This window comes from Chaetodon auriga, chromosome 1 (assembly GCF_051107435.1).
Source record: "Chaetodon auriga isolate fChaAug3 chromosome 1, fChaAug3.hap1, whole genome shotgun sequence".
NCBI classification, from domain to species: Eukaryota; Metazoa; Chordata; class Actinopteri; order Chaetodontiformes; family Chaetodontidae; genus Chaetodon; species Chaetodon auriga.
The window spans coordinates 1,289,671-1,314,540 of NC_135074.1; the positions used below are offsets into that span (position 1 = coordinate 1,289,671).

At 39.6% G+C, this 24,870-nt stretch overlaps 1 protein-coding gene across 5 annotated transcripts in view; it reads right to left on the reverse strand.

Moving 5' to 3' along the window:
* Positions 1–224: 224 nt before the first annotated feature.
* Positions 225–24,870, reverse strand: part of ankdd1a (ankyrin repeat and death domain containing 1A) — a 41,005-nt gene continuing 16,359 nt past the window's right edge. For 2 of the 5 annotated variants that reach the window (XM_076750390.1, XM_076753659.1), the window contains 8 exons: positions 24,509–24,607; positions 24,307–24,405; positions 22,450–22,548; positions 22,154–22,252; positions 20,500–20,595; positions 19,736–19,937; positions 17,884–18,015; positions 14,742–15,585 (listed from right to left, as the gene is read on the reverse strand). In XM_076750390.1, the coding sequence (XP_076606505.1) occupies positions 15,524–15,585; positions 17,884–18,015; positions 19,736–19,937; positions 20,500–20,595; positions 22,154–22,252; positions 22,450–22,548; positions 24,307–24,405; positions 24,509–24,607 (888 nt within the window). In that variant the 3' untranslated portion in view covers positions 14,742–15,523. Of the gene's footprint in view, positions 13,897–14,741; positions 15,586–17,883; positions 18,016–19,735; positions 20,299–20,499; positions 20,596–22,153; positions 22,253–22,449; positions 22,549–24,306; positions 24,406–24,508; positions 24,608–24,870 lie in introns of those variants that run through there. The other 3 variants (XM_076751989.1, XM_076751203.1, XM_076752840.1) reach the window with 3 other exon arrangements.

A 24,870-nucleotide genomic window follows, 5' to 3' on the forward strand; every position in this document is an offset into this window, starting at 1 on the left:
GAATAAGCTTCTGCTGAGCGAGATGGCGAGCCAGACCCGGCGAGAACTTCTTGAGGTGGACGTCTGAAGCAGTGTGGCCAGCTGTCTCAGCCTTCACTAAGAGGACTCCACTTCCGTTGATTCACTAGGATTTCCAGATAAGGAAATCACCATTACACACATTTATCCTACCCAGGTACAAAATAACAAAAAGAGACTAACAAACAGTGACACAAAGACAGTGAAAAACTGAAAGAGAACTTTAATAAACAAGAACACTCAAGAACATTCTATCCTTTATTTTGCTACTTTTTGTTACAAGAGCTCATTTTTTTATATTTGGGGTTAACTGTCTACTTTGTACTTTACTGTTCAAACAGTTGTTGTTTGTTAAATGTTGTTGTTGTTAAATTGTAATAAACCTGCCGGCTGTTGGTGACTTGCAAATATATCTCCTTCTTTCTCCTCAGAACCTAGTTACAGCTTAGCATTGCCTTGGTCCAAAATCTGAGCAAGTGCTACATGTACTTTTACAGATTGTGCACTCCCAGTGCCTGACAAAGGCCTGGGTTATCATCAGCTCCACTGTTGAAGTTTCCTCAGCCCACTGTACATGCATGGCAGGTGTTGCATTTACATGCACACACATTTGGGTCCTGCTTTTTTTTAATGTGAACAAAGTGCATGCTGGGGTGGGTCATAAGATTGATTACACTTCTGAACTGTCTTCCGGATGATAAACATGATTTTACACCAATCTCCATAAAGTAGGTGGAAGATCTGCTATTTCAAGTGTATAGCAATGAATATGTCAGACTTGAGGATGCCACTTCTGCATAGTTTTGATGTGCTTGATTTTTACGTTATATGGGTGAAAAAAGGCAGTCCTTGAAATTTGTTTTACATGGAAGTTAAAGGATATATCCTGATCAAAGATAACTCCCAGATTCCTTACAGTGGAGCTGGAGGCCAGCACTAGGCCATCCATACTCGCTATTTGATCAAATATGCCCAAACGACCGCCTGTCACTCCACTGTTCATATCCCTCCACTGGTTCCCAAGTATAAGTCCTTGATGCTTGCCTACAAAATTGCCACCAAAACCGCTCCAACCTACCTGAACTCCCTCATTCAGGTTTATGCTCCCTCCTGCTCACTATGCTCTGCCCAGGAATGGCGCCTGGTGTTGCAAGCTCAAAAAGGCTATAAGTCTCTAGCTAGACTCTTCTCCTTTGGTTCCGTTGGTGGAACGAGTTACCAAATTTCATTCCTTCTGCAGAGTCCCTCTTGATCTTTAGAAAAAGACTAAAGACCAAGCTCTTCACTGAACACCTTCTTTCTTTAAAAAAAAAAAAAAAAAAATCTCTCTTCTCTCTATGCACTCTATGCATTACTTCATAGCACTGTCTCATAGCACCTATGTCCAGTTGGACCAGAAAATTGCATTAGGGTACTTACTCTTGTTGTTCTCTCCCGTCTAGAACCCTGCTTGTGGTGTATGAAAATCTCATATGTATGTCGCTTTGGAGCGTCTGCCAAATGACAAATTGTAATTGTTGTAATTGTAATTGTAATCTGACTTCACTAATAAATATAGCTGGATATCATCTGCATAGCCATGAAAATTTACGGAGCGTTTCCTAATAATGTTCCCTGAGGGAAGCATATACAGTATATGGTGAATGCTATTGGTCTAAACACAGAACCTTGCAGAACTCTGACTGGCTTTAGCATGCACAGAGGAATCATCCTTAAAGGCACTTACTCTTGTTGTTCTCTCCCGTCTAGATCCTTGCTTGTGATATATGAAAATGTCATATGTACGTCACTTTGGATAAAAGCGTCTGCCAAATGTCAAATTGTAATTGTTGTAAATGTAATCGTAATCTGACTTCATTGATAAATATAGCTGGATATCATCTGCATAGCCATGAAAATTTATGGAGTGTTTCCTGATAATGTTCCCTGAGGGAAGCATATACAGTATATGGTGAATGCTATTGGTCTAAACACAGAACCTTGCAGAACTCTGACTGGCTTTAGCGTGCACAGAGGAATCATCCTTAAAGGCACTTACTCTTGTTGTTCTCTCCCGTCTAGATCCTTGCTTGTGATATATGAAAATGTCATATGTACGTCACTTTGGATAAAAGCGACTGCCAAATGTCAAATTGTAATTGTTGTAAATGTAATCGTAATCTGACTTCACTGATAAAAATAGCTGGGTATCATCTGCATAATAATGAAAATTTATGGAGAGGAAATCCTCAGATAGACTATTGTTATGTAGAAAGTAATACAACTGATTGGTGACTACTTTGCTCACCAAGCAAGGTTACCTATAGTCTATAGTTTGCTAAAAGCCTGGATCAAGAGTAGGCTTCTTTAGAAGAGGTTTAATTGAGCTACTTTTAAAGGACTGTAGTATATAGTGTGTTGATAATGACAGGTTGGTCATACCTAGTAAATAGCCAATTAAGGGAATATCTTCTTTAAGCAGTCACATTGGGATAGGGCCTAAGAGATAGGTTGATGGGTCAAATGAGGAAATCGTTAAAGTTAGTTGGTGGTCGATGAGACGAAAGCAGTCCAAGCAGGTTTAACAGCTGTTTGCAAGGTTCTTGTGTTTGAAGATAAGTTGAAGACAAGAGGTGATGAAGTTTGCCTCAAATAATTTGAATTTTATCATTAAAGAAGCTCATAAAGTCAATACTAGTGAGGGCTATGGGTTCAATATAGTTATGACTCTGTCAGCCTGGTTGAAGTGCTGAAAACAAAGCCAGGGTTGTTCGTATTTTCCTCTATTAACGATGAGTAATAGGCTGCCTTGGCACCCTATGACTGATCCTACATGTTTTAAGACTGTCCTGCCAGGCAAAGTGAAATTCTTCCATACTGGTAGAACACAACTTCCTTTCAAGATTTTGCAATGTCTGCTTTAATTTGCAGGCCTGGGGGGTATACAGTGGAGTGATCTCCTTTTTTAGGTGGACAATAGAGTCGAGTGTCATATGCAAAGAGCCTCCAGTACTATCAACAAGAAGTTAATGTGTCACAGTTTGGGCTCATGAATAAACTTGGTCAGATTTCTAGAAATGAGAGCTGCTCTGTCCAAAATGGTATGGATGCCATCTCTCCGTTTTAGACCACGTCTTCCCCAGGAAGTCCGCCAATTATCTACAAAGCCCACATCATTTGCTGGACATCACCTTGACAGCCAGCAGTTGAATGATGACGTGGCTAAACATGTCATCACTGGTCAGATCTGGCAGGAGCCCAGAGAAAACTACAAAGTCTGACATCGTCTTTGTATACGTAGACTCAAGATTAAATTAGGTGGCCTCTGACTGACATAGCCGGGTCGTTACTGCCGACATGAATAACAGTCTTACTGTATTGATGCAATCCTTGCATAGCATCCATCCTAGTCTAATCTTTAGGCCACATAAGTAGGTCACATAACCTGATTCGATAATCATGGAAACAAAGGTCTTTAGCTAATCAAATTGCATTTTAAATAACAACACAGTGACAGGAACTACTAATAGCACTTTTATGTTCTTTTTCAGTGCTCTACCTGTCTTTTCAAAATATGACTCACCACAGGGGCAACTGATAAGATACTGTAAATGACTTACGTAGTGTGACATGAAATAATTGGGATCTCATTACCTGTGTGAGGATGTTTGAAACTGTTACAGCAGTAACACTGACTACCACAGCACTGGTTGCCCTCAGGAATGGGTGCCAAAGCAGTTTGAACTGGTACCAATTTAGGAGAAGGTAAATATGAGTGTACCAGGTGATCTTTTAACCTCTTTTATATACTGTGAGTTGTCATTCTTCTGAATATATTATTGAGTTGTCAGTCAGATTCAACTAGCCCTGGTTTGCACACGTTTTTATACACACAAAACTTTATTAGATCTGCCCCAAAGTCTTTGTCACTTTGAAGTTATATGATTGGCTGTGGCTCCTGTCACTGTGTTGTATTTTAAAAAGCTTTTTTGATTCAATGAAGGAGCCTTGATGATGTTTCTCACCCTAATAGTGGAACCTGATTATCTAATCACCATCAGATGTGTGGCCTGTATGTGACTTAGCAAGTTAAAAGACAATGGCATTGTAAATGGTCAGCCATCAACCAAAAGGCAATGTATATTCATAAATATAATAAAAAGTGAAAATATTTGGAAATATACTTTTACATTTTTGCAGATTACCAACTTGTCAGTCAGAAGTTTATAGTTGTTAATTAATTTTACTTTTATTTTGTGTTCAATGTATTAATCAACAGTAGAGGGGGGTAAGATGTAAAGCATAGGCTCTCAAAGTGCAACCCGTGGGCCAATGGTGGCCTGCAGAAACATTTCTGGCGGCCCGCAATGAATTACAGCTGTTAGTTTTAATCCAACTGTACGTTGCTTTGAAAGGATGACTCTCCGTTTCGTGGTCTTTAGCAATCTATAGGGATAAGCGGTAATTACATATGTGGTTTAGACATCTCCCAGTGGTCCACGGTGCAATGTTTTTTTTCACCACTGTGATGCTGATGGTGTCCCCCACCTCTGCCTCGGGGAAGAGACCGTGACCACAGCTGTGACGATGGAGTTGGAGCGGGTGCAGGAGCTGGGCCCCTTGAGAAAAAAACGTTGTGTCAGCGAGGAGAAAAGGCGGTTTCAAGATAAGTAGACAAACGCTTACTTCATGTGCTTCACGTCATGTGCCTGATCTGCAAGCAGGTTAATGCAATGCTCAAGGACTTCAACATAAAACGCCATTATGATACCCATCATAAAACCTACAACAAATTCACCGGCGTGGAGCGCACCAGTAAGCTTGGACAACTTAAAAGAGGCTACGCTGCACAGCAGTCAGTTTTCACGAATCTGGCCAAATCCATTGAAGCTGTAACACAGGCTAGCTACGTAGGAGCTCAAGAAATAGCCAGGCGGAGCAAGCCATTCAGTGACGGAAAATTTGTGCGAGACTGCATTTTGAAAGTGGCCGACATTGTACACCCGGAGCAAAAAACAAAGCTCTGTGACATAAGTTTGTCGAATGACACAGTGACACGACGAATCGAAGATCTGGCCAACGATCTCAAAGAGCAACTGGGACTACGTGTGGAGGGCCTAGGAAAGGGAGCCTTTTCCATCGCACTGGATGAAAGCACGGACATTTACGATACAGCGCAATTGCTGATTTTCATCCGAACAGTCACGGAGAACTTTGAAATAGGTGAGGAGCTGCTAAGCTTGGAGAGTATCAAAGAAAGGAACAAGGGGAGTCGACATTTGTGATGCTGTGTGTCGCAGTCTCGATGCATACAATAGCTGCCGTCTATGGTCTGTGTCACAACAGATGGAGCACCGGCAATGGTAGGGAGAAAGACAGGTGCCATGTCGCTGCTCTTGGAGAAAGTGGCCAACAACGGAGGTGAGAAACTAATCAAATAACACTGTATAACACACCAAGAAGCCCACGCTGCTCAAACGCTTGAAATGAAACATGTCATGGACATTGTTGTGAAGACAGTGAATTTCCTGAAGTCCAGAGGTCTTTATCACTGCCAATTCAAGACTTTTTTGGAGCAATTAGCGGCAGATTTTGGTGACATCATATACTTCACTGCCATCAGGTGGCTGAGCAGAGGTGCCACACTGAAGTGTTTTTTTTAACCTGAGGAAAGAAATAAGAGAATTCATGGAGTCAAATGGACAAGATGTGACACAGTTAAGTGACACTAAATGGCTCTGTGACATAGCACTCCTTGTTGACCTGAATACTTGTCTCAGTGATCTCAATGTGAAGCAGGGCCATGGGAAGCTCATTTCCACACTATTTGACAATGTCAAAGTTTTCCAGCGAAAAAAACTTGAACTGCTGCAGGGACAGCTCAAACAGGGAGATCTAACCCATTTTTCCGCCCGCAAGGCACTTGTAGATGACACAGACACGGATGGGCGCCACGTTTTACATCACCTGCGTTCAGAGAAGAACCATAATCTCCTAAAAAAAAACTCAGAGAGGAATTCGACTGCCACTTCTCCGACTTCAGTGACCACGAGAAGTCATTCAACCTCTTCCAAGATCCTTTCTCATGTGTCCCTGAGGAAGAGCCTGCAGAAATGCAGTTTGAACTCATCGACCTGCAGGAGAGCTCTGAGGCCAGAGCAGCATATCGTGGCAAGAATCTCATCAAGTTCTACAAAGGACTTTCCCCATCTGCATACCCTGCACTTTGCCAGCATGCTATCAGAATGGGCTCTTTATTCGGAAGCACATACATTTGTGAGAAGACCTTCTCCACCATGGCCATCAACAAATTCAAGCTGAGATCCAGCCTGACAGATGGCCATCTACATGCTGTCCTTCGTATCGCAATGACACTAGCATCTTGAGCTAGTGACCACTAGTACACAAGTTAACTAATCCAGACCACAAGTAAACTAATCCAGGAATATGAATCCTTGATAAGAATATGGTTTCACCATTCCAGTTCTTTCAAATCTGAATTGGTTCTCTGTCAAATTGATCAGGTGAATCACAGCTACTTGAAATTGTTGAAATGTGTGACCAAGTAATAGGTGCAGCACCATAGTCTATTCATTAATATTTTTGACATGAGCACTGACTCAGATGACTGTAATGTGAAAGTGTCATTTTTTGTCACAAACCCATTAAGTATTGAGCAGCACTAAACTATGATGCTCTATGCAACTCATAGGTGTCTAGTCTGTATTCATATTGTGTGGTTGCTTCCCAGCAGTTCTCACCAGCTCCCTTGTATCTGTTCAGATTGAACATCCAGCAAAACGAAGCCCTCTAGGCAGCACAAGTAGAAAATGTTTCAGCTCCTGTGAAATTTTGATGCCAGGTCTGAAGCTGTACTGTATAATGTGGAAGAATAGACCATTTTCACATGGTGGCCATTTCCCCCTGATGTCACAGTCAGTGTGGGAAATGCACTTGTCAAAATAATAACTCAGAGGATGTTGTAGTGCCATATTCCAGGTTGCAAGTCGTATTCTCTTTTGGAAAACAAAATTGTTATCATGTCATTGCTTCCCGATTGGTTAGCAACTGAAAAGACAATGGATAGTGGAATCTCTAGACTGATTGGCAAATATTTCAAGGTACAACAACATATTTGATAACCCACTAGCTACCATTAGACAACAGCTAACATCAGCATCCAGTCACTTCCAAACTAACATTACTGTTTAATAGTTTTACATGATACAATAGGACGTTAATTATGAAATATCAAATCACATCTTGGACACATTTATGTAAGCCTGTAAGTAAAAGACATGTAATCAAGTCATTTCCCTAGTGCTTTTATTTTCAGTTTTACAAAACTGTAAGATTTGTTTATCAGACTGTTACACTGCAACTCTGCACAACCATGCTGACACAATGAATATATATTTTTAAATCTTTTATGTGTGACTTAAAGTGTCAATTAGCAAAATGTGAATATTTCACTACAAATGTAATGTAAAATGTAATGTTCCTGGCCTTGGCAGTCCACATGCCAAAGTATCCTTGGGCAAGATACTGAACCCCAAAACCACCCGCGATGCTATGCCATCGGTGTATGAATTCATATGCATCATGTACATTGCTTTGGATAAAAGCATCTGCCAAATGACTAATTGTAATTGTAATAAAGGTTTTGTTAAGTGGGTAGAGAGAGGCCTGGTGACAGAAAATCAGATGTTTGAAGGAGCATCTCTCAAAGCATTTTCTCAGCTTAAGACCCATGAATGTGGAGAGTCACGTGGGACTGCCAAGGAAGATGGCAGCACACTAGGAGAGCTCCTGACAGCCATCAGATAATTGTACATATTTGGGAACACACACTTCGTTATTAGCCATAAAATTTAGTGTCCTCTGCTAAGAGAAAGTATTATTGTTAAAAATCAATCAGCAATTTATGCATTCGGGTGGAATGTCAAGTAGCGCCAGAGCAAACTTGTTCAAAGGTGCGGGAATGCGAAACAAGCCAGCTACAAGAAGCAAGACACCGCCTGAGACTACCTCGTCGACAGTGACACCTGAGAGAAACCCCCGATGACCAAATCCAAAATGGATGATGTTAAAAGTTCCAACGAAAGGAATGAAGGCAGTAACGTGTGAGGAGATACGGAAAATGAGTGCTACTCTACTGGTGGTGGCGGCGGATGTCGTCTAAATTAAGGAGACAACTAAAGACCTAAACACGGTGGAGAACATGCAAGTCAGGCTTGTAGATGCAGAACGAGGGATATTGAGGACGTAAACACACGGATGGGAAAGGGCATCGAGAAGTGTGACAAGAGACTGGAGACACTGTGAATACGCGTAGAGGACCTCGAAAATTGAAGCCAGAGGAATGATGTCAGGCTGGTGGGACTGAAAGAGGGCAAAGAGGAGACGGGCAAAGTGATTAAATACACAGAACGGATTGTCTCCAAGGGCCTTGGGCTTACTGGCAACGAGTGTGAAATCGAGCGTGCCCACCGCTCTCTTGCCCCCATGCCAAACCTGAATGAACTGACCCAGACCATACTGATGCGCTTCCTAGGGTCATTGGCTTGAGACAAGCTGCTACAGGTGGCTTAAGAGAAACGTGGAAACAAATGCGATGGTTTTAAATTGTCTTTCTTCGAGGATCTAACAAGAGAGTTGGCAGAGACAAGTAAGGCGTTTATCCTGGTGAAGACGTTTGCGCAGGCTTAATGTGAGGCACAGGCTAGTATACCCTGCAACGCTCATCTTTACATGGAAAGGACAAAAGAAAACATTCCGAGACAACAAAGAGGCAGAGAAGTTTATCCAAGATGTCAAGTAGAGGACTGTGGAACCTGATATTGAAAACATGACGACGTGTGTAAATCTGTGGACATAAGGTAACTTTCATGATGGTGTTGTCAGTGGCTGAAGTGGTTATATATCAACGCGCCTCAAGGACCAAGTAAAGAGGTTAGTTAGGAAGGGAGAGGGACTGCTTAGCAACATCATGTTCTATGTTGCTCTGTTGGGGGTCATGTTACATTTGCTCTGTTCGTTCATGTTTGAGTTTTTTTCTATGACAGAATATCTGAGTAGGCCTAATAATGTTTTGGTTAAGGTATTGAGTATCTGTTCTATTGAAAATATTTCTATGATGGGCAAATCACAGTTGCAGTCACAGGGTACTTACAGATTTGAAAATGATGAATAACATGTATGTTAATATAATATCATGGAACATAAATGGATGTGAAAACCAAATTAAAAAGGAAGGTTCTTGCATATTTGAAATCCAAGAATACAGATATAGCATTTATTCAGGAGTCTCACATAATGGGAGATGAGGAAGCAGAGAAATTTAAAAAGGGGTGGGTCGGGACAGTTTTCCGTAGCTCCTATTCAAGCAAACGCAATGGGGTGATGTTTCTCATCAATAAAGACCTAAGTTTTATCATAATGAATCAACACAGTGACAGGGAAGGTGGACTTATTTGTATCAAAGCCATGATTAACAGAATTAGAACTGTGCTACGCAATCTATATGCACCTAACAAGGAAGAACCTGATTTTTTTTCATCAAGTTAATAGAGTGGTGGGAAATATGGAGGGTCAGGTTATACTGGCAGGTGATTTTAATCAAGTTATGGATGGGATGATTGATAAGAGTAAGCCAAGTAGTAAATCTATACCTAGGGACAGAGCTGCAATTCAGATGATGGCAGATGATTTGGTTTAGTGGATATATGGAGGTTTGTGAACCCACGTGAGAGAGAATACACCTTTTACTCTCATTGCCATGAGTCACACTCAAGGATTGAAATTTTTATTGATATCTACCACCTTAGTAGACTTAGTTGTGGACTGTGAGACGGGAGCTATTGCCCTCAGTGACCGTGGGACAGTGCAACTTAATGTCAACCTGAATGCTGACAAGGTTAAAAGAGGTTGGTGGAGGTTCAATACTATGCTGTTACAAAATGATTTGTATAGTAATACTTTATCAGAGGATCTTAAATTCTTTCTTGAAGTTAATACTGGATCCACATCAAAAATTTCCTCTGTTTGGGAGGCATCAAAAGCTTACACAAGAGGGAAAATGATTGCCCACTCTTCAAAAGCGAAAAAAGAGAGTGCAGATGAAAAAAAAAAAAATAGACAAAGAGATACATAATCTGGAGAAAGAATTGGCAAGACACTATTCAGATAATTTATATCAAAACATTTGTGATCTGAAATATGAACTGCACGAAATATATAACAAAAAAGCTGAATATGCTTTATATAGACTTAAGACCAGTTTTCACAAGGGAAGTGAAAAAAAAGGTAAATTGTTAGCTAGACAGTTGAAACAACAGGATAATGCTAATAATATTCCAATGATTGAGAAGGATAATGGGTTAGTAACGTCATCAAATGAAATTAATAGGGTTTTTGAGAAGTTCTATAAGGATCTTTATGCATCCTGTAGTACATGGAAGAAGTGGAGAATTTTTTTTCAGGCCTTCTGTTACCCACTATCTCCTGTGAACAAAGAGAAGAGCTGGAGGCTCCCATAACTGAGGAAGAGATTAGAGCTACAATTTTATCCATGAAAACTGGGAGGTCACCTGGATTGGATGGCTTCCCAGTTGAATATTGTAAGAAGTATATGGATATTCTGGCTCCTATTTTACATGATGTGTACTTGGAGGCATTTGAAGAAGGTTCTCTACCTAGCACATTTAACGATGCTTTAATCTCGCTTATCCCTAAAAATAGATAGAGATACAGCAGGCCCATCTAATTTCAGGCCAGTCTTCTTGTGGTAGACTGTAAGATTCTCACAAAAACACTGGCATAAGTTGTTTATGTATGCTGATGATTTTTTAGCAGTGATAACAAACCCTGTTAACTCTTTACCAGGGTTAATTGATTGTATTGACTCCTATTCTAAATTATCAGGTTATAAGATAAATTGGCACAAATCAGAAGGCATGCCGATATCAAATACATGTTACTCAAGTGATGTTGCGCCATTTAAATTCAAATGGATGCCTCCAAATATGAAATACCTTGGTATTCAATTAAATCCAAATCTGGAGGAAATAATGCTTGTTAATATGGAACCACTCCTCCAGAAGATAAAAATGAACCTGGAGAAATGGGAAAAGTAAAATTAACTTTGTGGGGGGAAAGTTAATGTGATTAAAATGGTGGTTGCCCCACAATTCAATTATGTTTCCATGATGTTGCCTGTTGATATATCACCGCGGTTATTTAAGCAATTTGATAGAATTATCAAAGATTTTCTATGGGACAGAAAAAGGCCGAGAATCAATATGAAGAAAATGTGTTTACTGAGAGATATGGGAGGAAGGGCTCTCCCCATTGTGAGACTATACAGTGTATCATTTGAAATGTCTAGATTGATTAAACACTAGAAGGGAACGGACCCAGAACTGAGCTGGATCAAAACTGAATAGGAGCTAGTAAGCCCCTTTAAACCTTTGTACGTTCTTTCACATGGTCCAAGTTCCAATGGATGTGAGTTCTCTTCAATCACAGTATTGGCTCATTCTAAGGCAGTCTGGTGAGAGGTACACCGGATGTGTGGGGTATCTCACCTAAGACAATCGAATGCCTCTCTATGGCACAACCTGGCTGTACTTATTGGGAAAAAGTTTGTTTACTGGTATCAATGGCTTACAAAAGGGATCTGTACCTAGATGGGGTATTTCTGTCTTTTTCTGATCTTGTACAAAAATATGATCTGGAATATAGAGGTAATTTTTGGAAATACTTGCAAATCAGAGATACAGCACACAGGGCAGCTATCTTCTACTAGCCTTTAACGGCTTACAAAAAGATATTTGTAAAAATCTGAGGCTCATTTGGCAGAAGGATCTAAACTGTGAGCTGAGTGACGAGGTTTGGTCAAAAATACTAGCAAATACTGGTAAATATATAAAGGAAGCTTGGGGGCAATTTATTCAATATAAGTTATTACATAGGTTTTATTTTACTCCTTCTAAACTCCACAGGATGGGCTTGCTGGCCAGTGATTTATGTTGGAAATGTCAGGCAGAAACTGGGACATTTATACATGTCATCTGGGAATGTAAACTTGTTTACCCATTTTGGGAAAAAATATTAGAACACATGGGTAAGTGGTTAGGTACTGCGGTACCTAAATCACCAAGACTATGCCTGATGGGGGATCAAACACAGCTTCCAAGTGTATCAAAATATGACTTTGCCGTGATAAATGTGGGGGTGGTCACGGCTGCTCGAGTGATCCTCAGATTTTGGAAGAGTACATCTCCTCCAGACTTTAAAAATGGATGAAATCTATGTTAGAAATAGTATGTTTGCTAAACAATTTTGTTTCTATACCTGTTTATTCACCATTAGCCTATGGATATATTATTATGTATTAAGAATACTGTAATACATGCATACTCAAATAAAAAACTTAAATTACATATTTAAAAAAAAAAGACCCATGAATGTATAACACTCATAATGAGCAGGTGGCTTAGCTACTGTATGAATGTGTGCACGGACGGGTGAATGCAGACTTCAGTTGTAAAAGCGCTTTGAGTGGTCTTCAGACTAGAAAAGCACTGTACAAATACAGTCCATTTAAGCTTTCAATTTTAGCATTTGTTGTAATTATGTCTTTTTATTAATTAAGCTCTCATTTATTTCCTAAATTACTGACATGCTCTCTACATTTAAGAGTAGGGTAAAAGCTTTCCTTTTTGATAAAGTTTACAGTTAGGGCTGGCTCAGGCTTGCCTTGGACCAGCCTCAAGTTATGCTGCTATAGGATTAGACTGCCAATGGACTTCCCTGACACACCAAGCTCCCCTTTCCTCCTCCTCTGCTTTCCTAACTTGGCTTCTTCCCTGGAGTCTTTGTGCTTTCTCATCCTGTAGGTTTCAGTGAATCGTGGCTGCACCTGAATTGTGGATCACTGTTGCACATGCCACTGTGGCCCTGCTTAACACCCACTACAACTGCCATTATTATTAGTCATATTTTTATTATTATTAGTTACACAGTGTTATTATGTACATATATTCATATGTTAATATAACATATACTTTTATTATCAAATACTAGTTTATTATTAGCCATATGTCTGGTATTATAGCTCTCATTGTTATTTTCATTGCTGTGCATCCCTCTCCCCTTCTCTTTTGCAAACTCTCCCTGTCTCTCCCAGAGTCTGGTTCTGATTGAGGTTTCTGCCTGTTAAAAGGAAGTTTTTCCTCACCAGTGTTGCCAAGTGCTTGCTCATAGGGAACTGTTGGGTCTCTGTAGAGACTGTACCTACTCTATATTGAAAGTGTCCTGAGACAACTTTTGTTGTGATTTGGTGCTATATAAATAAAATAAAATGGAATTGAATTAAATATCACAGCAATTATTTTACATGCAGTAAGAAAAAATAATATACTTAGAAACAAATTATGTATGGTAGGTTAATCTTAAATATTATTTTCTTGTTAGGAAGCCTTTGACTCCTCCTCTCTTTCCTTGTGTTTCCCTGTGTTTTTCCTCTGTCCCAGTCCTCTCTTTGTGTCTGTCTGACTGATCGGTTCCTCTGCAATCAGGTCTCACCCACAGCTGCTCCCCATACCAATTAGCTGCCATGGCTGGAGCCAATCTATAATCACCAGTCACAGGATAAAAACTTCACCAGTCATTTTGAATCATCGTCATCAAGTTGTCATCTTCCGCTTATCCAGGGCCAGGTCGCGGGGGCAGCAGCCTCAACAAGGAAGCCCAGACAGCTTTCTCCCCAGCCACTTCCACCAGCTCCTGCTGAGGCATCCTGAGGCGTTCCCAGGCCAGCCAGGAGACATAATCCCTCCAGTGTGTCCTGGTCAGCCCCAAGGTCTCCTCCCTGACAGACATGCCCGGAACACCTCCCTGGGGAAACATCCAGGAGGTATCCTCATCAGATGCCTAAAACCACCTCATCTGGTTCTCAACTGGTGGTTGAAACATCATCTTGATAAATATTTCTGCCTTGAAAGGTTGTTACTAGGGTTGTAGTGGTTTGTGTATTTGTGCCAAGCCATCGTGGTACAGGGATTACAGTCCTGTGCATGCAGCCGCACACAGACAACGCAGTATGTAGACTGATGCACGTAATGCAACTTTACAAGTGCAATTTCCACCTGGAAACTTTTGACCTTATGCCATTAGTAACAAGCTAAATCAGGGTGGCACAAGTGGTGCGCAAGTCAGTCATTCTCTGGCAGGCACAAATGAAATGCCATGGCTTGAATGAGTTATTCGGGAACATTCCGGGTTCCCAGTCACCTAAAACAGCAAGTGTTGTGAATAAAACAAGGACATTGTGTCAGTATTGCCCCACATTCCAAGTCACTCTGGTCAGGCTTTCCCACAGGCACAAACAGACACGGATTGCAAAAACAATTGTTTGCTACCGTAACATGTTAGCCATAACAACTTGTTTCTGCATGTGTTTTGGGACCTTCCTTCCCCTACATCATTCAAAAGCTTTCAGGAAAAAGAAAAGAGAACAACTCACAAAAAACCCATTATATTCTATTACACTGAGAACAGGACATCATAACATGCTAAAAAAATCCCTTTGTTGAGATGTAATACAGTATGAGAGGTATCAGCAAGTGTTCACTGCATGCACTAAAAATCTAAATTGTTATTTTACATTTAGACCAGGAATTTTACAGGTTTACTGCCATCATTTGTCATGGTTCGAGTAAGGAATGGCCAGGACCAAGATGCAGAGTACCAAAAAAACACAAGTTTATTTTCAACAAAGTAACAACAGAAAATCACCGTAGAGGGAAACGCAGACACGCGAAAAACCAACAAAAAATCACTGTAACGGGAAAACACTCATCAAGAGGAAAAACAACTGAAAATCACCTCAAAGGGAAAAAGTAGAAAATAAGAGTCAAATGGAACAAAAGACGAAGTACTTACAAAAAACAGAAAGCGTCCAGGAGAAAGCTCAAAATGGAGATTATCGAAGTACAAAGGAAATATATATATGTATGTGTGTGTGTGTGTGTGTGTGTGTGTATATATATATATATATCGCAAATAACGTGAGGCAGGAGATCGACTCGAGAGCAGGGCACATGAGAAACTAACGCAATACTCTGGCACAGGAGCAAGTTTGGAGCCGGCTTAAGTAGCCGGCTTGATTGCGGGATGAGAAGCAGGTGAGTCTGATCAACCCTGCTGCCGAGCAGATCGCCCCGCCTCCGTGCGCTCAGTCTAGGAGCAGAGGGAGAGAGAGAAAAAGGATTAATGCTGGAGTAAGTGCACAAGAGTGACAACATGACATCATTTCCCCTAATTCTTCAAGAAAATAAATGCTCTTTGAAATTCAGAACAATGACAGCATACTCAATGTGTGCCTGTGAAAATAAGTTATGCCATGGACAATTCAAAGATTTTTCATGGTCAGAGTTCTGGGCATTTACAGTGAAATTGAGCTCTGATGGGACCTGAAACCTTGGATTTGTTGTGTTGCCTTCACAGTAACTCACAGTTTTGATCACATTGCAGAGCACATTTTGGGAGAGGTGGTCTCTGCATTCGCCTTCTGCCGGATGCACTCTGGATGAACACAACAAAGGAACATCATGCACCAATACATTCCCAATGTTGCCACTCCACATCCAACACATCACAGACCACATAGGAAATATATAAGCACAAAAATAGCCCAAAATGTATTTTACTGGGCATTCTCAGTTTGTGTATGGAGTTGGCCCAAATCATATAGTCAATGGTACAAATATAAAGGTGGAAAGTGGAAGGATGAATGTGTTGCCACAGCTTCTTTTTCTGTTTTGCTCACTTCCTGTAACTGTCCCCGTATCTACATTCAAATTTCTGGACAGACTTGTCTCCAAATTCATTTGGCAAAACAAAAGGTCCAGAGTGAGACTTAAAGTCGTCTGTTCCCCCAAAGAAAAAGGCGTCTAAGCCTTACCTCATTTCAGAAATTACTACTGGGCATCACAACTTAGAACAATGGTCGCATGTATTAGGTTTGATGTAGATACTAATTGGGTTCACGTAGAACAGGGTTCTGTACCTAACATTTCCATTTCTGTTCTCCCCTTTCTAAAGGCAAAGGCTTGGCAGAAACTTAAGATACAGAATTTAATCTGACTCTGTCTTTATCAAGGGCAACAAAAATAACCTCTATTTCAGACTTTTTACCAGCAAAACTGGATAAAGGGGTGGCTGTGGCTCAGGAGGTAGAGCGGGCATCCACCAATCAGGAGGTCGGTGGTTTGATCCCTGGCCTCAGCAGTCCACATGCCGAAGTATCCTTGGACAGCATACTGAACCCCAAAACTGCCCCTCCTCTCTGTTCTAGTCCTAACCCTGAGATGTGGATTAGTTGGAGATTTTTCTCACATTTTCTGGGATTGTCCTAAACTACAAGTTTACTGGGAGAAGGTTAAAAAAAAGAAATAAGAGAAATTTTGAAGTTAGACAGAACCATGAACCATGTCAGCTGATTCTAGGCAATATTTCTGTAAGAGGGCTGGAGCAAAACAAATCATATATGCTCAGAGCACTCATGCTCATAATAGCCTGCAAAATGATCAACAAATTGGCTTAAACCTCACACACCGACCGTGGACCAATAGACTCAAAGACTTAAGGTTGTGAACTGTATGGAATACATAACTTCAAAACTGCAGCACCGGATGGACCTTACTTACAAAGATGTTCTTCTGTTACATGTTACAAAAATGGGTTTTCTTAGAAAGTAACTTACAAAATATACATAAAACGCTGTAAATACACACATTTAGTGCCATTAATAAAAAATTTGTCTTTGCACAGTCAGCACTGAACTGTTTACTACTTTATTAAGTGGACTTACATGGATTGTTGTGAAGAAAAGTGGACATACTTTTTTTTTGTAATAATAATGTCCCACCCTGTGTGGTTAGTTAAGAGCCTCAAATCACCTGTTCATGTCCAACTAAATGCTAACAAGCTGCCCTACGTGAATATATCACGAAATATCACGTTGGCCCAATCAAAGATTTGTCTATTATCTTACACGTTAATCAGCAGAATCCACAGGCTAAAAGCTGAGGCGGCTGTAACTCAGGTGGTAGAGCAGTCTTCTGCCAATCAGGAGATTGTGGTTCAATTCCTGGCCTCGGCAGTCCGCATCCTTGGCCAAGATACTGAAGGCCAAAACTGCCTCCGATGCTGTGCCATCGGTGTGTGAATTCATATGTATGCCACTTTGGATAAAAGCATCTGCCAAATGACTAATTGTAACTGTAAAAGCTAATCTTATCTGACACTAACATGCGTCCATTAATTAAATAATGCATCTGTTCTTAATCTGCATCTGTTCAGGGAAATCAGAATTTATCTTCTATGCTCAGCTCAAAACTTATTATTTAACCAAAACCATCATTTTGGACTCCTTGCATTAAAAAAAAAAAAAAAAAAAAAAAAAACTTGATATAAAACTACAAATTGAATTTGTCAAAGCTATGGAGCTGCTGAAGGGTCACAGTGGAAATTTTTACATCCAATACAAGACACCACAGGAGATCATACACTATCTTAAGTACAATGCTCAGCCAACACAACCATGTTAATTCAATGCACACACATAGCCCCTGCATGTGGTTTCAGTTACACGAATTATAAATTAATGTCAGCCATAATCATGGCAACCAAAACATCTAAAGCCATGACCACAGCCACAATGACAACAAGAGCAACAGGCAAAGCTTTGTCATCTCATGACTATAATCATAAGATTATCATATTTCAGAAAATTATTCCCACCATGGCTTTGCAGGGGCTCCATACAGCACTGACAGACAGTTACACAAGAACACAAAACACAGTGTTTTATGGACTCACCTGCCAAATCTGTCCGTGAGATTTCCACCAGCCCCTCGTAGAGGCCTTTGATCGGGTTCTCCCCCGCCATCATAACTCCATGCAGCCAGATCAACAGCATTCTATGGCCATGCTCTTTGAAGCTTTTCATATCTAGAGGTTTAATTCAGAATTAGAATACATTGAGGTATCAAGGTAGTTTATTGTCCTTTTTCTCACTACGGCAGCTCTACAGGACTGTTTGGAGTGCACAGACTGTATACGTTCAAAGATGCTGCCATCCAGGAGATCCACATCAATCTTGAGGTATATGCAACAACAGTGACATCATACATCAGCAAATATGTTGATAATGCGGTGATCACAAAGACAAACAAATTCTTCCTCAATAGCAGGGCTGCAACAGTGCTAAAATATCCAGGGTCTTGAGTCAAAGTCAACATTCTTGTCAATTTTGCCATATGTACAGGACATAAACTGGGATCGAAATATTGTTTCTCACAAAAAGGATGATTAGTGTCAAACTGTGTGCCCACATTCTTCAACCGAAATCACCTCACTGCAACCCCTCGCTACATCAGAGCTGAGATGGAGTATCACAAAGCACCTGTCATCACACATCTCTACACTGGTAAAGAAAGCTCAACAATAGCTGTATTTCTTGCAGAGGATTAAGAAGGCAAAATTCCTGTGCCAAGTTCTTGTTAACTTTTACAGGGAAGCAATAAGATGTGTTATGATTGGAACATTACAAATTGGCATACAAAGTGTATAGCTCAGGACAGGAGGGCCCAGCAGCAGGTGATTAAAATTACCCAGAATATCATTGGTGCGTATCTACCATGAATCTGTGATGTCAGTGAGGTCCTGTGCCTGTGCAGAGCCCAAAGGATACTAAAAGAAAATATCTACTCCAGCTACAGCCAGTTTACTCTGCTGCCATTTGGCAAGGGATCCAAAAGTATCCCCTGCCATACCACTAGACTACACAGCAGCTTCTTTCCACAGGCTGTGAGACTCCTCAAAAGGTTTCAGGTTAATTTATTAGTGATTCTGCAACACAGGGCTGGACAATGAAGTGCAAGATGTAGTCCCTTTATGCTACACAAGAAAAAAATATTTTTACATGTTAGCATTTTTGTTTTGTATGTATCACACAGGAACTACATCTTATATTTCATTGTACAACACTGTGTTGTACAATGATAAATAAAGTAACCTTGAACCTTGAACATTTGATATGAGTCAAAGTGTCGTAGGCTACGATGACGTAATTTATTCCCGCATTCAGAACTATAAATATCTTTTTCTCATGTTGTATGAACTACCTTGTTGGAACCGTCATACTGAGGTATAAAAGTTAGACCAAACAGTAGGAGTCACGGGGATAGCTACAAGGACAAGGGTCATTACTGGCTTCTCATTAACTAATAAAGCCAACTGTGTTTCTTGTTCACTCCCTTTAGATAGATAAAGAGACTGGTACCACTCTTATATCTGTTCAATAACTATGAAGCTACTTCCAGGAGTCAATTATCTTAGTTTAGCCTAGTGTAAAGATAGAAGCAGAGAGAAAAAGCTAGTGTCTCACCATAGCTCAAAAATATGCATACCAACAGCTCTACACCTAACCCATTTCTGGCTTTGGCAATATGCAGGCAAGCAACTTTCCCTACATTCAGTTTTCATGCTAAGCTAAGATAAGCTATTCAAATCAACTCCTGGCTGTGTGTATTATACAGAAAACCCATTACATCATTTTATGGAATTCAAACAGATATCTCCCTGCTGGAGCCACTAATGTGCCATGGTATTTAATGTATTTAGTTTGTGTTTTAAACAATTTCTAAGAGGCCAGCATACTGTAGCTCACCTGTCCACTGTTGTTCTATAGCTCGGATTTGTGCATCACTGAAGTCCCAGTGTTGTGCCAGAATCTTCCATTCCCCACGGCAGAGTTGCTTGGTGGCCAGGGTCCACATGACAGAGCGAAGGTGCTGTGTTTCTGGCTGGTGGTCCTGCTTGAAGCTCAAAGGCCTCCCCACCCAGGAGTCCTGCTCAATGCCCATGTGATCCTGAAGTCAAGAGGGGAAGCAGTTTTTTATTCATAGTTTATGTATAGGTATGTGGTGTACTGTGTAAAGTATCTGAAGTCAACACAAAACAACAAATAACTACTAAAACCAAACTATTAAAACCAAATCATTCTGAATTTTCTTGCAGATGTCCAAGGGGCTATATTATTAGATAGAAATGATCATCCACAAAATTGCAAGATGCTGCATTCTGCACAAAATTATTTAGAAGCTCTGCATGTTTTGTATTCAGCCCTACCTGAACAGCATACTTCTCAATTTTCAGCTTGGCACGTACCTGCTCTATATGGAAAGTGTCCTGTGACAACTTCTGTTGTGATTTGACGCTATACAAATGAAACTGAATTGAATTGAAAAATGAAAATTACAACGAGAAAACATTCTGACTTGTAACTCACACATCAAAATATAACTAAATAAACCAATAAATAAATAAATAAAAAATCAGTTCGTAGAAGAGTAATTGGTATTTTGTGTTATTCTATTTAATAAAGTTCCCGATGAGCCACAGCAGGTCCAGATGCAATGAGGATCAACTCACTTTCTCCCATTTATAAAATCGGTCAGCTTTGATGATCATGTCAACCAGGACGACATTGTTTCCTCTTGCTGCCACTTCCAGACAGGTTTTCCCCTGCTGTATATATCATATAGTCAGTAAAACACAATGAATGGGAAGATTATTACTCTGCTAGATGACATCAATACAGCAGTCATACTTCATGATATTATCAGGTAAAAATAAAATGTAGATTTAGACTAGAAATAGAGAAATTACACATAAAACAAAGGCATACAATACCATAAAATACTGTGGTTCTACTTGGCATATATCACTTTATAAAAATTAAGATTTATTCAATCCCATACTCATCCTCTATCCAAATATACTGCAATATTGCACATACAGTCTACGGTTTGCACTTATTTATCATCCAAAACTACACAAATATTTTGCTATTTTTTGCTTGCAAATACTGTCTATATATTTAGTTATATTGTATTTGAAATTATATTATTATAATATTATGTAATCTGTAGTATACATTATAATACATATTATATAATGATATATTTAGTTTTATTTGGTTATATTTTTATTTTTATTCCTGCTTCTACTGCAACAAAATATTTTCCCAAATTGGGATCAATCTAGCAGTCTAAGTCTAAATACATTGTGTCATAACATGTACACAAAATGTATACAATGACATTTACCATAATGTCTTGTGTCATAAGAAATGGTTCAAGGTAGCTGGTAGTAACTGAGATTAGATGGGTTTGTACCATGTCCATGTAGGTCAAAACACAACATTTCACAAAATACACAAAATTTTGACCTGCTCCACTATCACACTCCTTCCTGCAGCCCCCACTACTCTTATGCCAACCTCCCGTTTCCACCACCAGGACTAAGCACGGGAACAGGTATGACAGAGCCTTCTCCATAGCTTGTGTGTTACATAGTATTTTTAATGTGTTGCATTGGGGCGTGAAAAAAAAAATCATCAGCGGATTTCCAATATAATGATTTAGCATGTCAACAAGTAAATAAAGAGTGAAGCTCCATTTTAATCCAGTGGAGCTAGAAATATGATTGCATGCCAATGAACATGACATTTATCTATAAGAACAGGAGTGGAGAAAGAAGTCAATAAGTTGACACTATGCCATTTTATTGAGTGTTGTCCACAATTTCCTTAATGGCTGATAAATGTTATTAATATATATGTTCATTTAGCCCTAACCTGAAAGAAACACAATGCAGGTGTCAGCAACTGATGATGTGTGTCAGCAACTGAAATTAGTTTTTTGGTGAAACAGAGGTTATCACTCTATTGACGTGTATGAATCCACTGTATCATTTCCAGAGTAACATACTGTTCATTTAGGGTGGCTGTGGCTCAGATGGGTTGTCCACCAATCAGAAGGCTGGTGGTTTGATCCCCTTCAAATCCTGACCACTAAATTCTAATTTGGTCACCCTGGAGTCCAAGTGAACATTTGTGCCAGATTTGAACAATTTCCCTCAAAGCTTTCCTGTGATGCACATACATATGTACTAACAACCTGAAAACAACAACAGCACATATTATAATAAAAAGTAGAAAAACTGGAAGATAAACAAAAGCAGCACATCATGACATTGGAAAAAGCTTTATTCTGTCATGGTGAAAGTGTGTGCAGTGCAGTACCTTGTCAGTCAGGCTGAGGTTAACACCAGAGATCAGCATCATCTCAGCCATGTCCTGCCAACCATGCTCTGCTGCTATGTGCAGAGCAGTCTGTTGTCTCTGAACCACATGACAGAAATCTGTTACTTAATATTATTGCCCTGTAGCACCATCACCGTGTCATTGTGAACTGTGCTTGTTTTAGCATATGGTATTCTTAGCTTTACTAAAATTAATGTGAACACACAGCCGGCCTGCAGATCCATGTGCTATTTCATTGTTCTTTAAAGTGTGCAGCTGTAGAGGCTTGTACTCACACTGTCAGTGATGTCCAAGTCACAGTCAGCATCTATAAGCAGCCGTACAACTTCTGTGTGATTACTGAACACAGCCAGGTGGAGCGATGTGTTGTGTTGCTGTCTCAAATACAAAGAATAGAAGCCAATAATCAGAGTACCCACTGTTCAAGGGAGCCATGAGTTTGTTTTTGGTAACTAATTGTATATCTTTCATCATGCTAACTGTTATATTGCCTATGAAAATGTTTTCCTCTTTGCTCTGTGAACATAGAGTATTTTAAGATTTATCTAGGCTATTCATTTTTATTTTACTTTATTTTATTTATTTATAAGATTATATAAATGATTCTAAAGCCAGAATAACAATTAAAGAAATCTTAATGGGTCACTCTTTGATTTTGCAAAATGCACTTGAATGCTCAAATTTTTTTCAAACATCAAGCATCATTGAAAGTTATTATTTGGTTTAGTTAGTTTAGTTTACTTATAAACCTGTACAGCTCCTCAAATCTTATCTGCCATCTGCCAATCTTATCTTACATTATTTTTGTGGCCATTTTTCTGCTTCTATTTTTTGTGGATGTAGCTAGCTAGCTATGATGTGTCGATCAAATTCATAAATGATGATGATGAAATATAATTTATCTGAAGGTTATCTTCTGTGTAGAACTGTTTGCTTCTTCTGAAGGTTTTGTTGTTGAAAGAAATGAAACTACTGTAACCGAGTGAAAATTGGTGCGTTCTATGTATTGCTTTGAGCTTGTGTATCTAGTGTACCCCAGTCATATCTGTGGGGAGAGCGGAAGGAGGTAGTGTCTTAATAATATTACCAGTGGAGGTTCATAATCCTGCTGGTGCTGCCACCTAGTGGTTGCTCCGTGCTCTGTCACCACAACCTGGAGTGCAGCACTTAATTAACTATTGTGCAGCTCTACTGTTGGTATTTCAATCCCCAGCTCCTCCTGTCCACATTCCCACATGTCCTTGGGCAAGACACTGAACTGCAAATTGCTCCTGATAGTCAGGCCTAAACCTTACGTGTGTGTGAACGGGTGAATGAGAGGCAAAGCGTAAAGGGCTTGGGATAAAAGATAAGACATGAAAAGATAAGATAAACTTTATTGATCCCACACCGGGGAAATTAAGTTGTTACAGCCAGCAAAGTGTAAGAAGAGGAGCAAAAGCAGTGGCACAGAAGGATCAAGATAAAAGGATACAGGATAAAAAATTTAAAAAAATCTACTACCAATGCAACAACTACCAATGCCATATGTTGAAATGGACTAAAGAAATACTGTTGCATAAAAAAGAACGTTGAATTGTACAAGTCTATGTACATTATGTACAAATTAAAAAAATACTGTTGCCAGTAAATAAAGTGTGTGTACTATTGCACAGTTGGAGAAAATATACAACAAATTGATATTATGATGTTATGAATGTGAGCATATATTGGCATAAAAACAGCAGGTCTGTGATGTAGAAGTGGGAAACAGCATCCACACAGTGCCACATTAAATTATGCTGGAGTTTAACAGTCTGCCAGCTGTACCTGCGGTATATACAGTAACTGCAGCTATTTATCATCATAAGTGGGTGTGGTCGCAAGCATAAGAGGCCACACCTGTCCAAATCAACCTGCAATGTTTGGGGGTGTCAGAAGTCCAACAATCTTGTACTTTTTCATACAAAATCTAATATGAGGTTGGGCTTTAAAATGTAGAATTAAAACAAAAACAGTTAAAATAAATACATAAACACTGCATGGATTCATGCAATCCTACATTTTTTCGATTTTTTTCTCTCAGCGAGAGAATTTTTTTCATATGTTATACAAACTAAGAAATAAGTCATAAAACAGTTGATATTACTTACATTGTTTACAGCATCTGTGTTGACTCCTGCTTCCAGCAATAAACATGCCTCTCTGTCAAAGCCATGCTGTGCCACAAAATGGAGAGCACTCATATTCTTCTGCAGACAGAAAACTCAGACTGTCAAAAGATTCAGAAAAATTTTGTAATCTTTTGCATTTATTGCAAATGAGGTGTGTGTTTAAATGAAGAAGAATCCATACATTTGTCTGTGTATTGATATTGCAGCCGGACTCTAGCAACAGTTTGACACATTCATAGTGACCTCCATCAGCTGCCAGGTGCAATGCTGTGAGACCGTCCTAAAAACACAGCAGATACATTTCAGTCAGGAACATTCCACGCTCAGCCAAATTGTTAGGTATAATTAGTAAATGTATTCATTTCTAGAACATCAACATTAATGACGAATGCTCATCAAAGGTTAGCAGAGATGAAAGTGACATCTTAAAATTACTTATTTTGTTCAACCAACAGGCAGAACAGACAGTTGACAAAGATACAAACTACAGAAAAGCAGAAAATCTTCATATTTGAGAAGTGGGAACCAGCAAGTGTTTTGAAT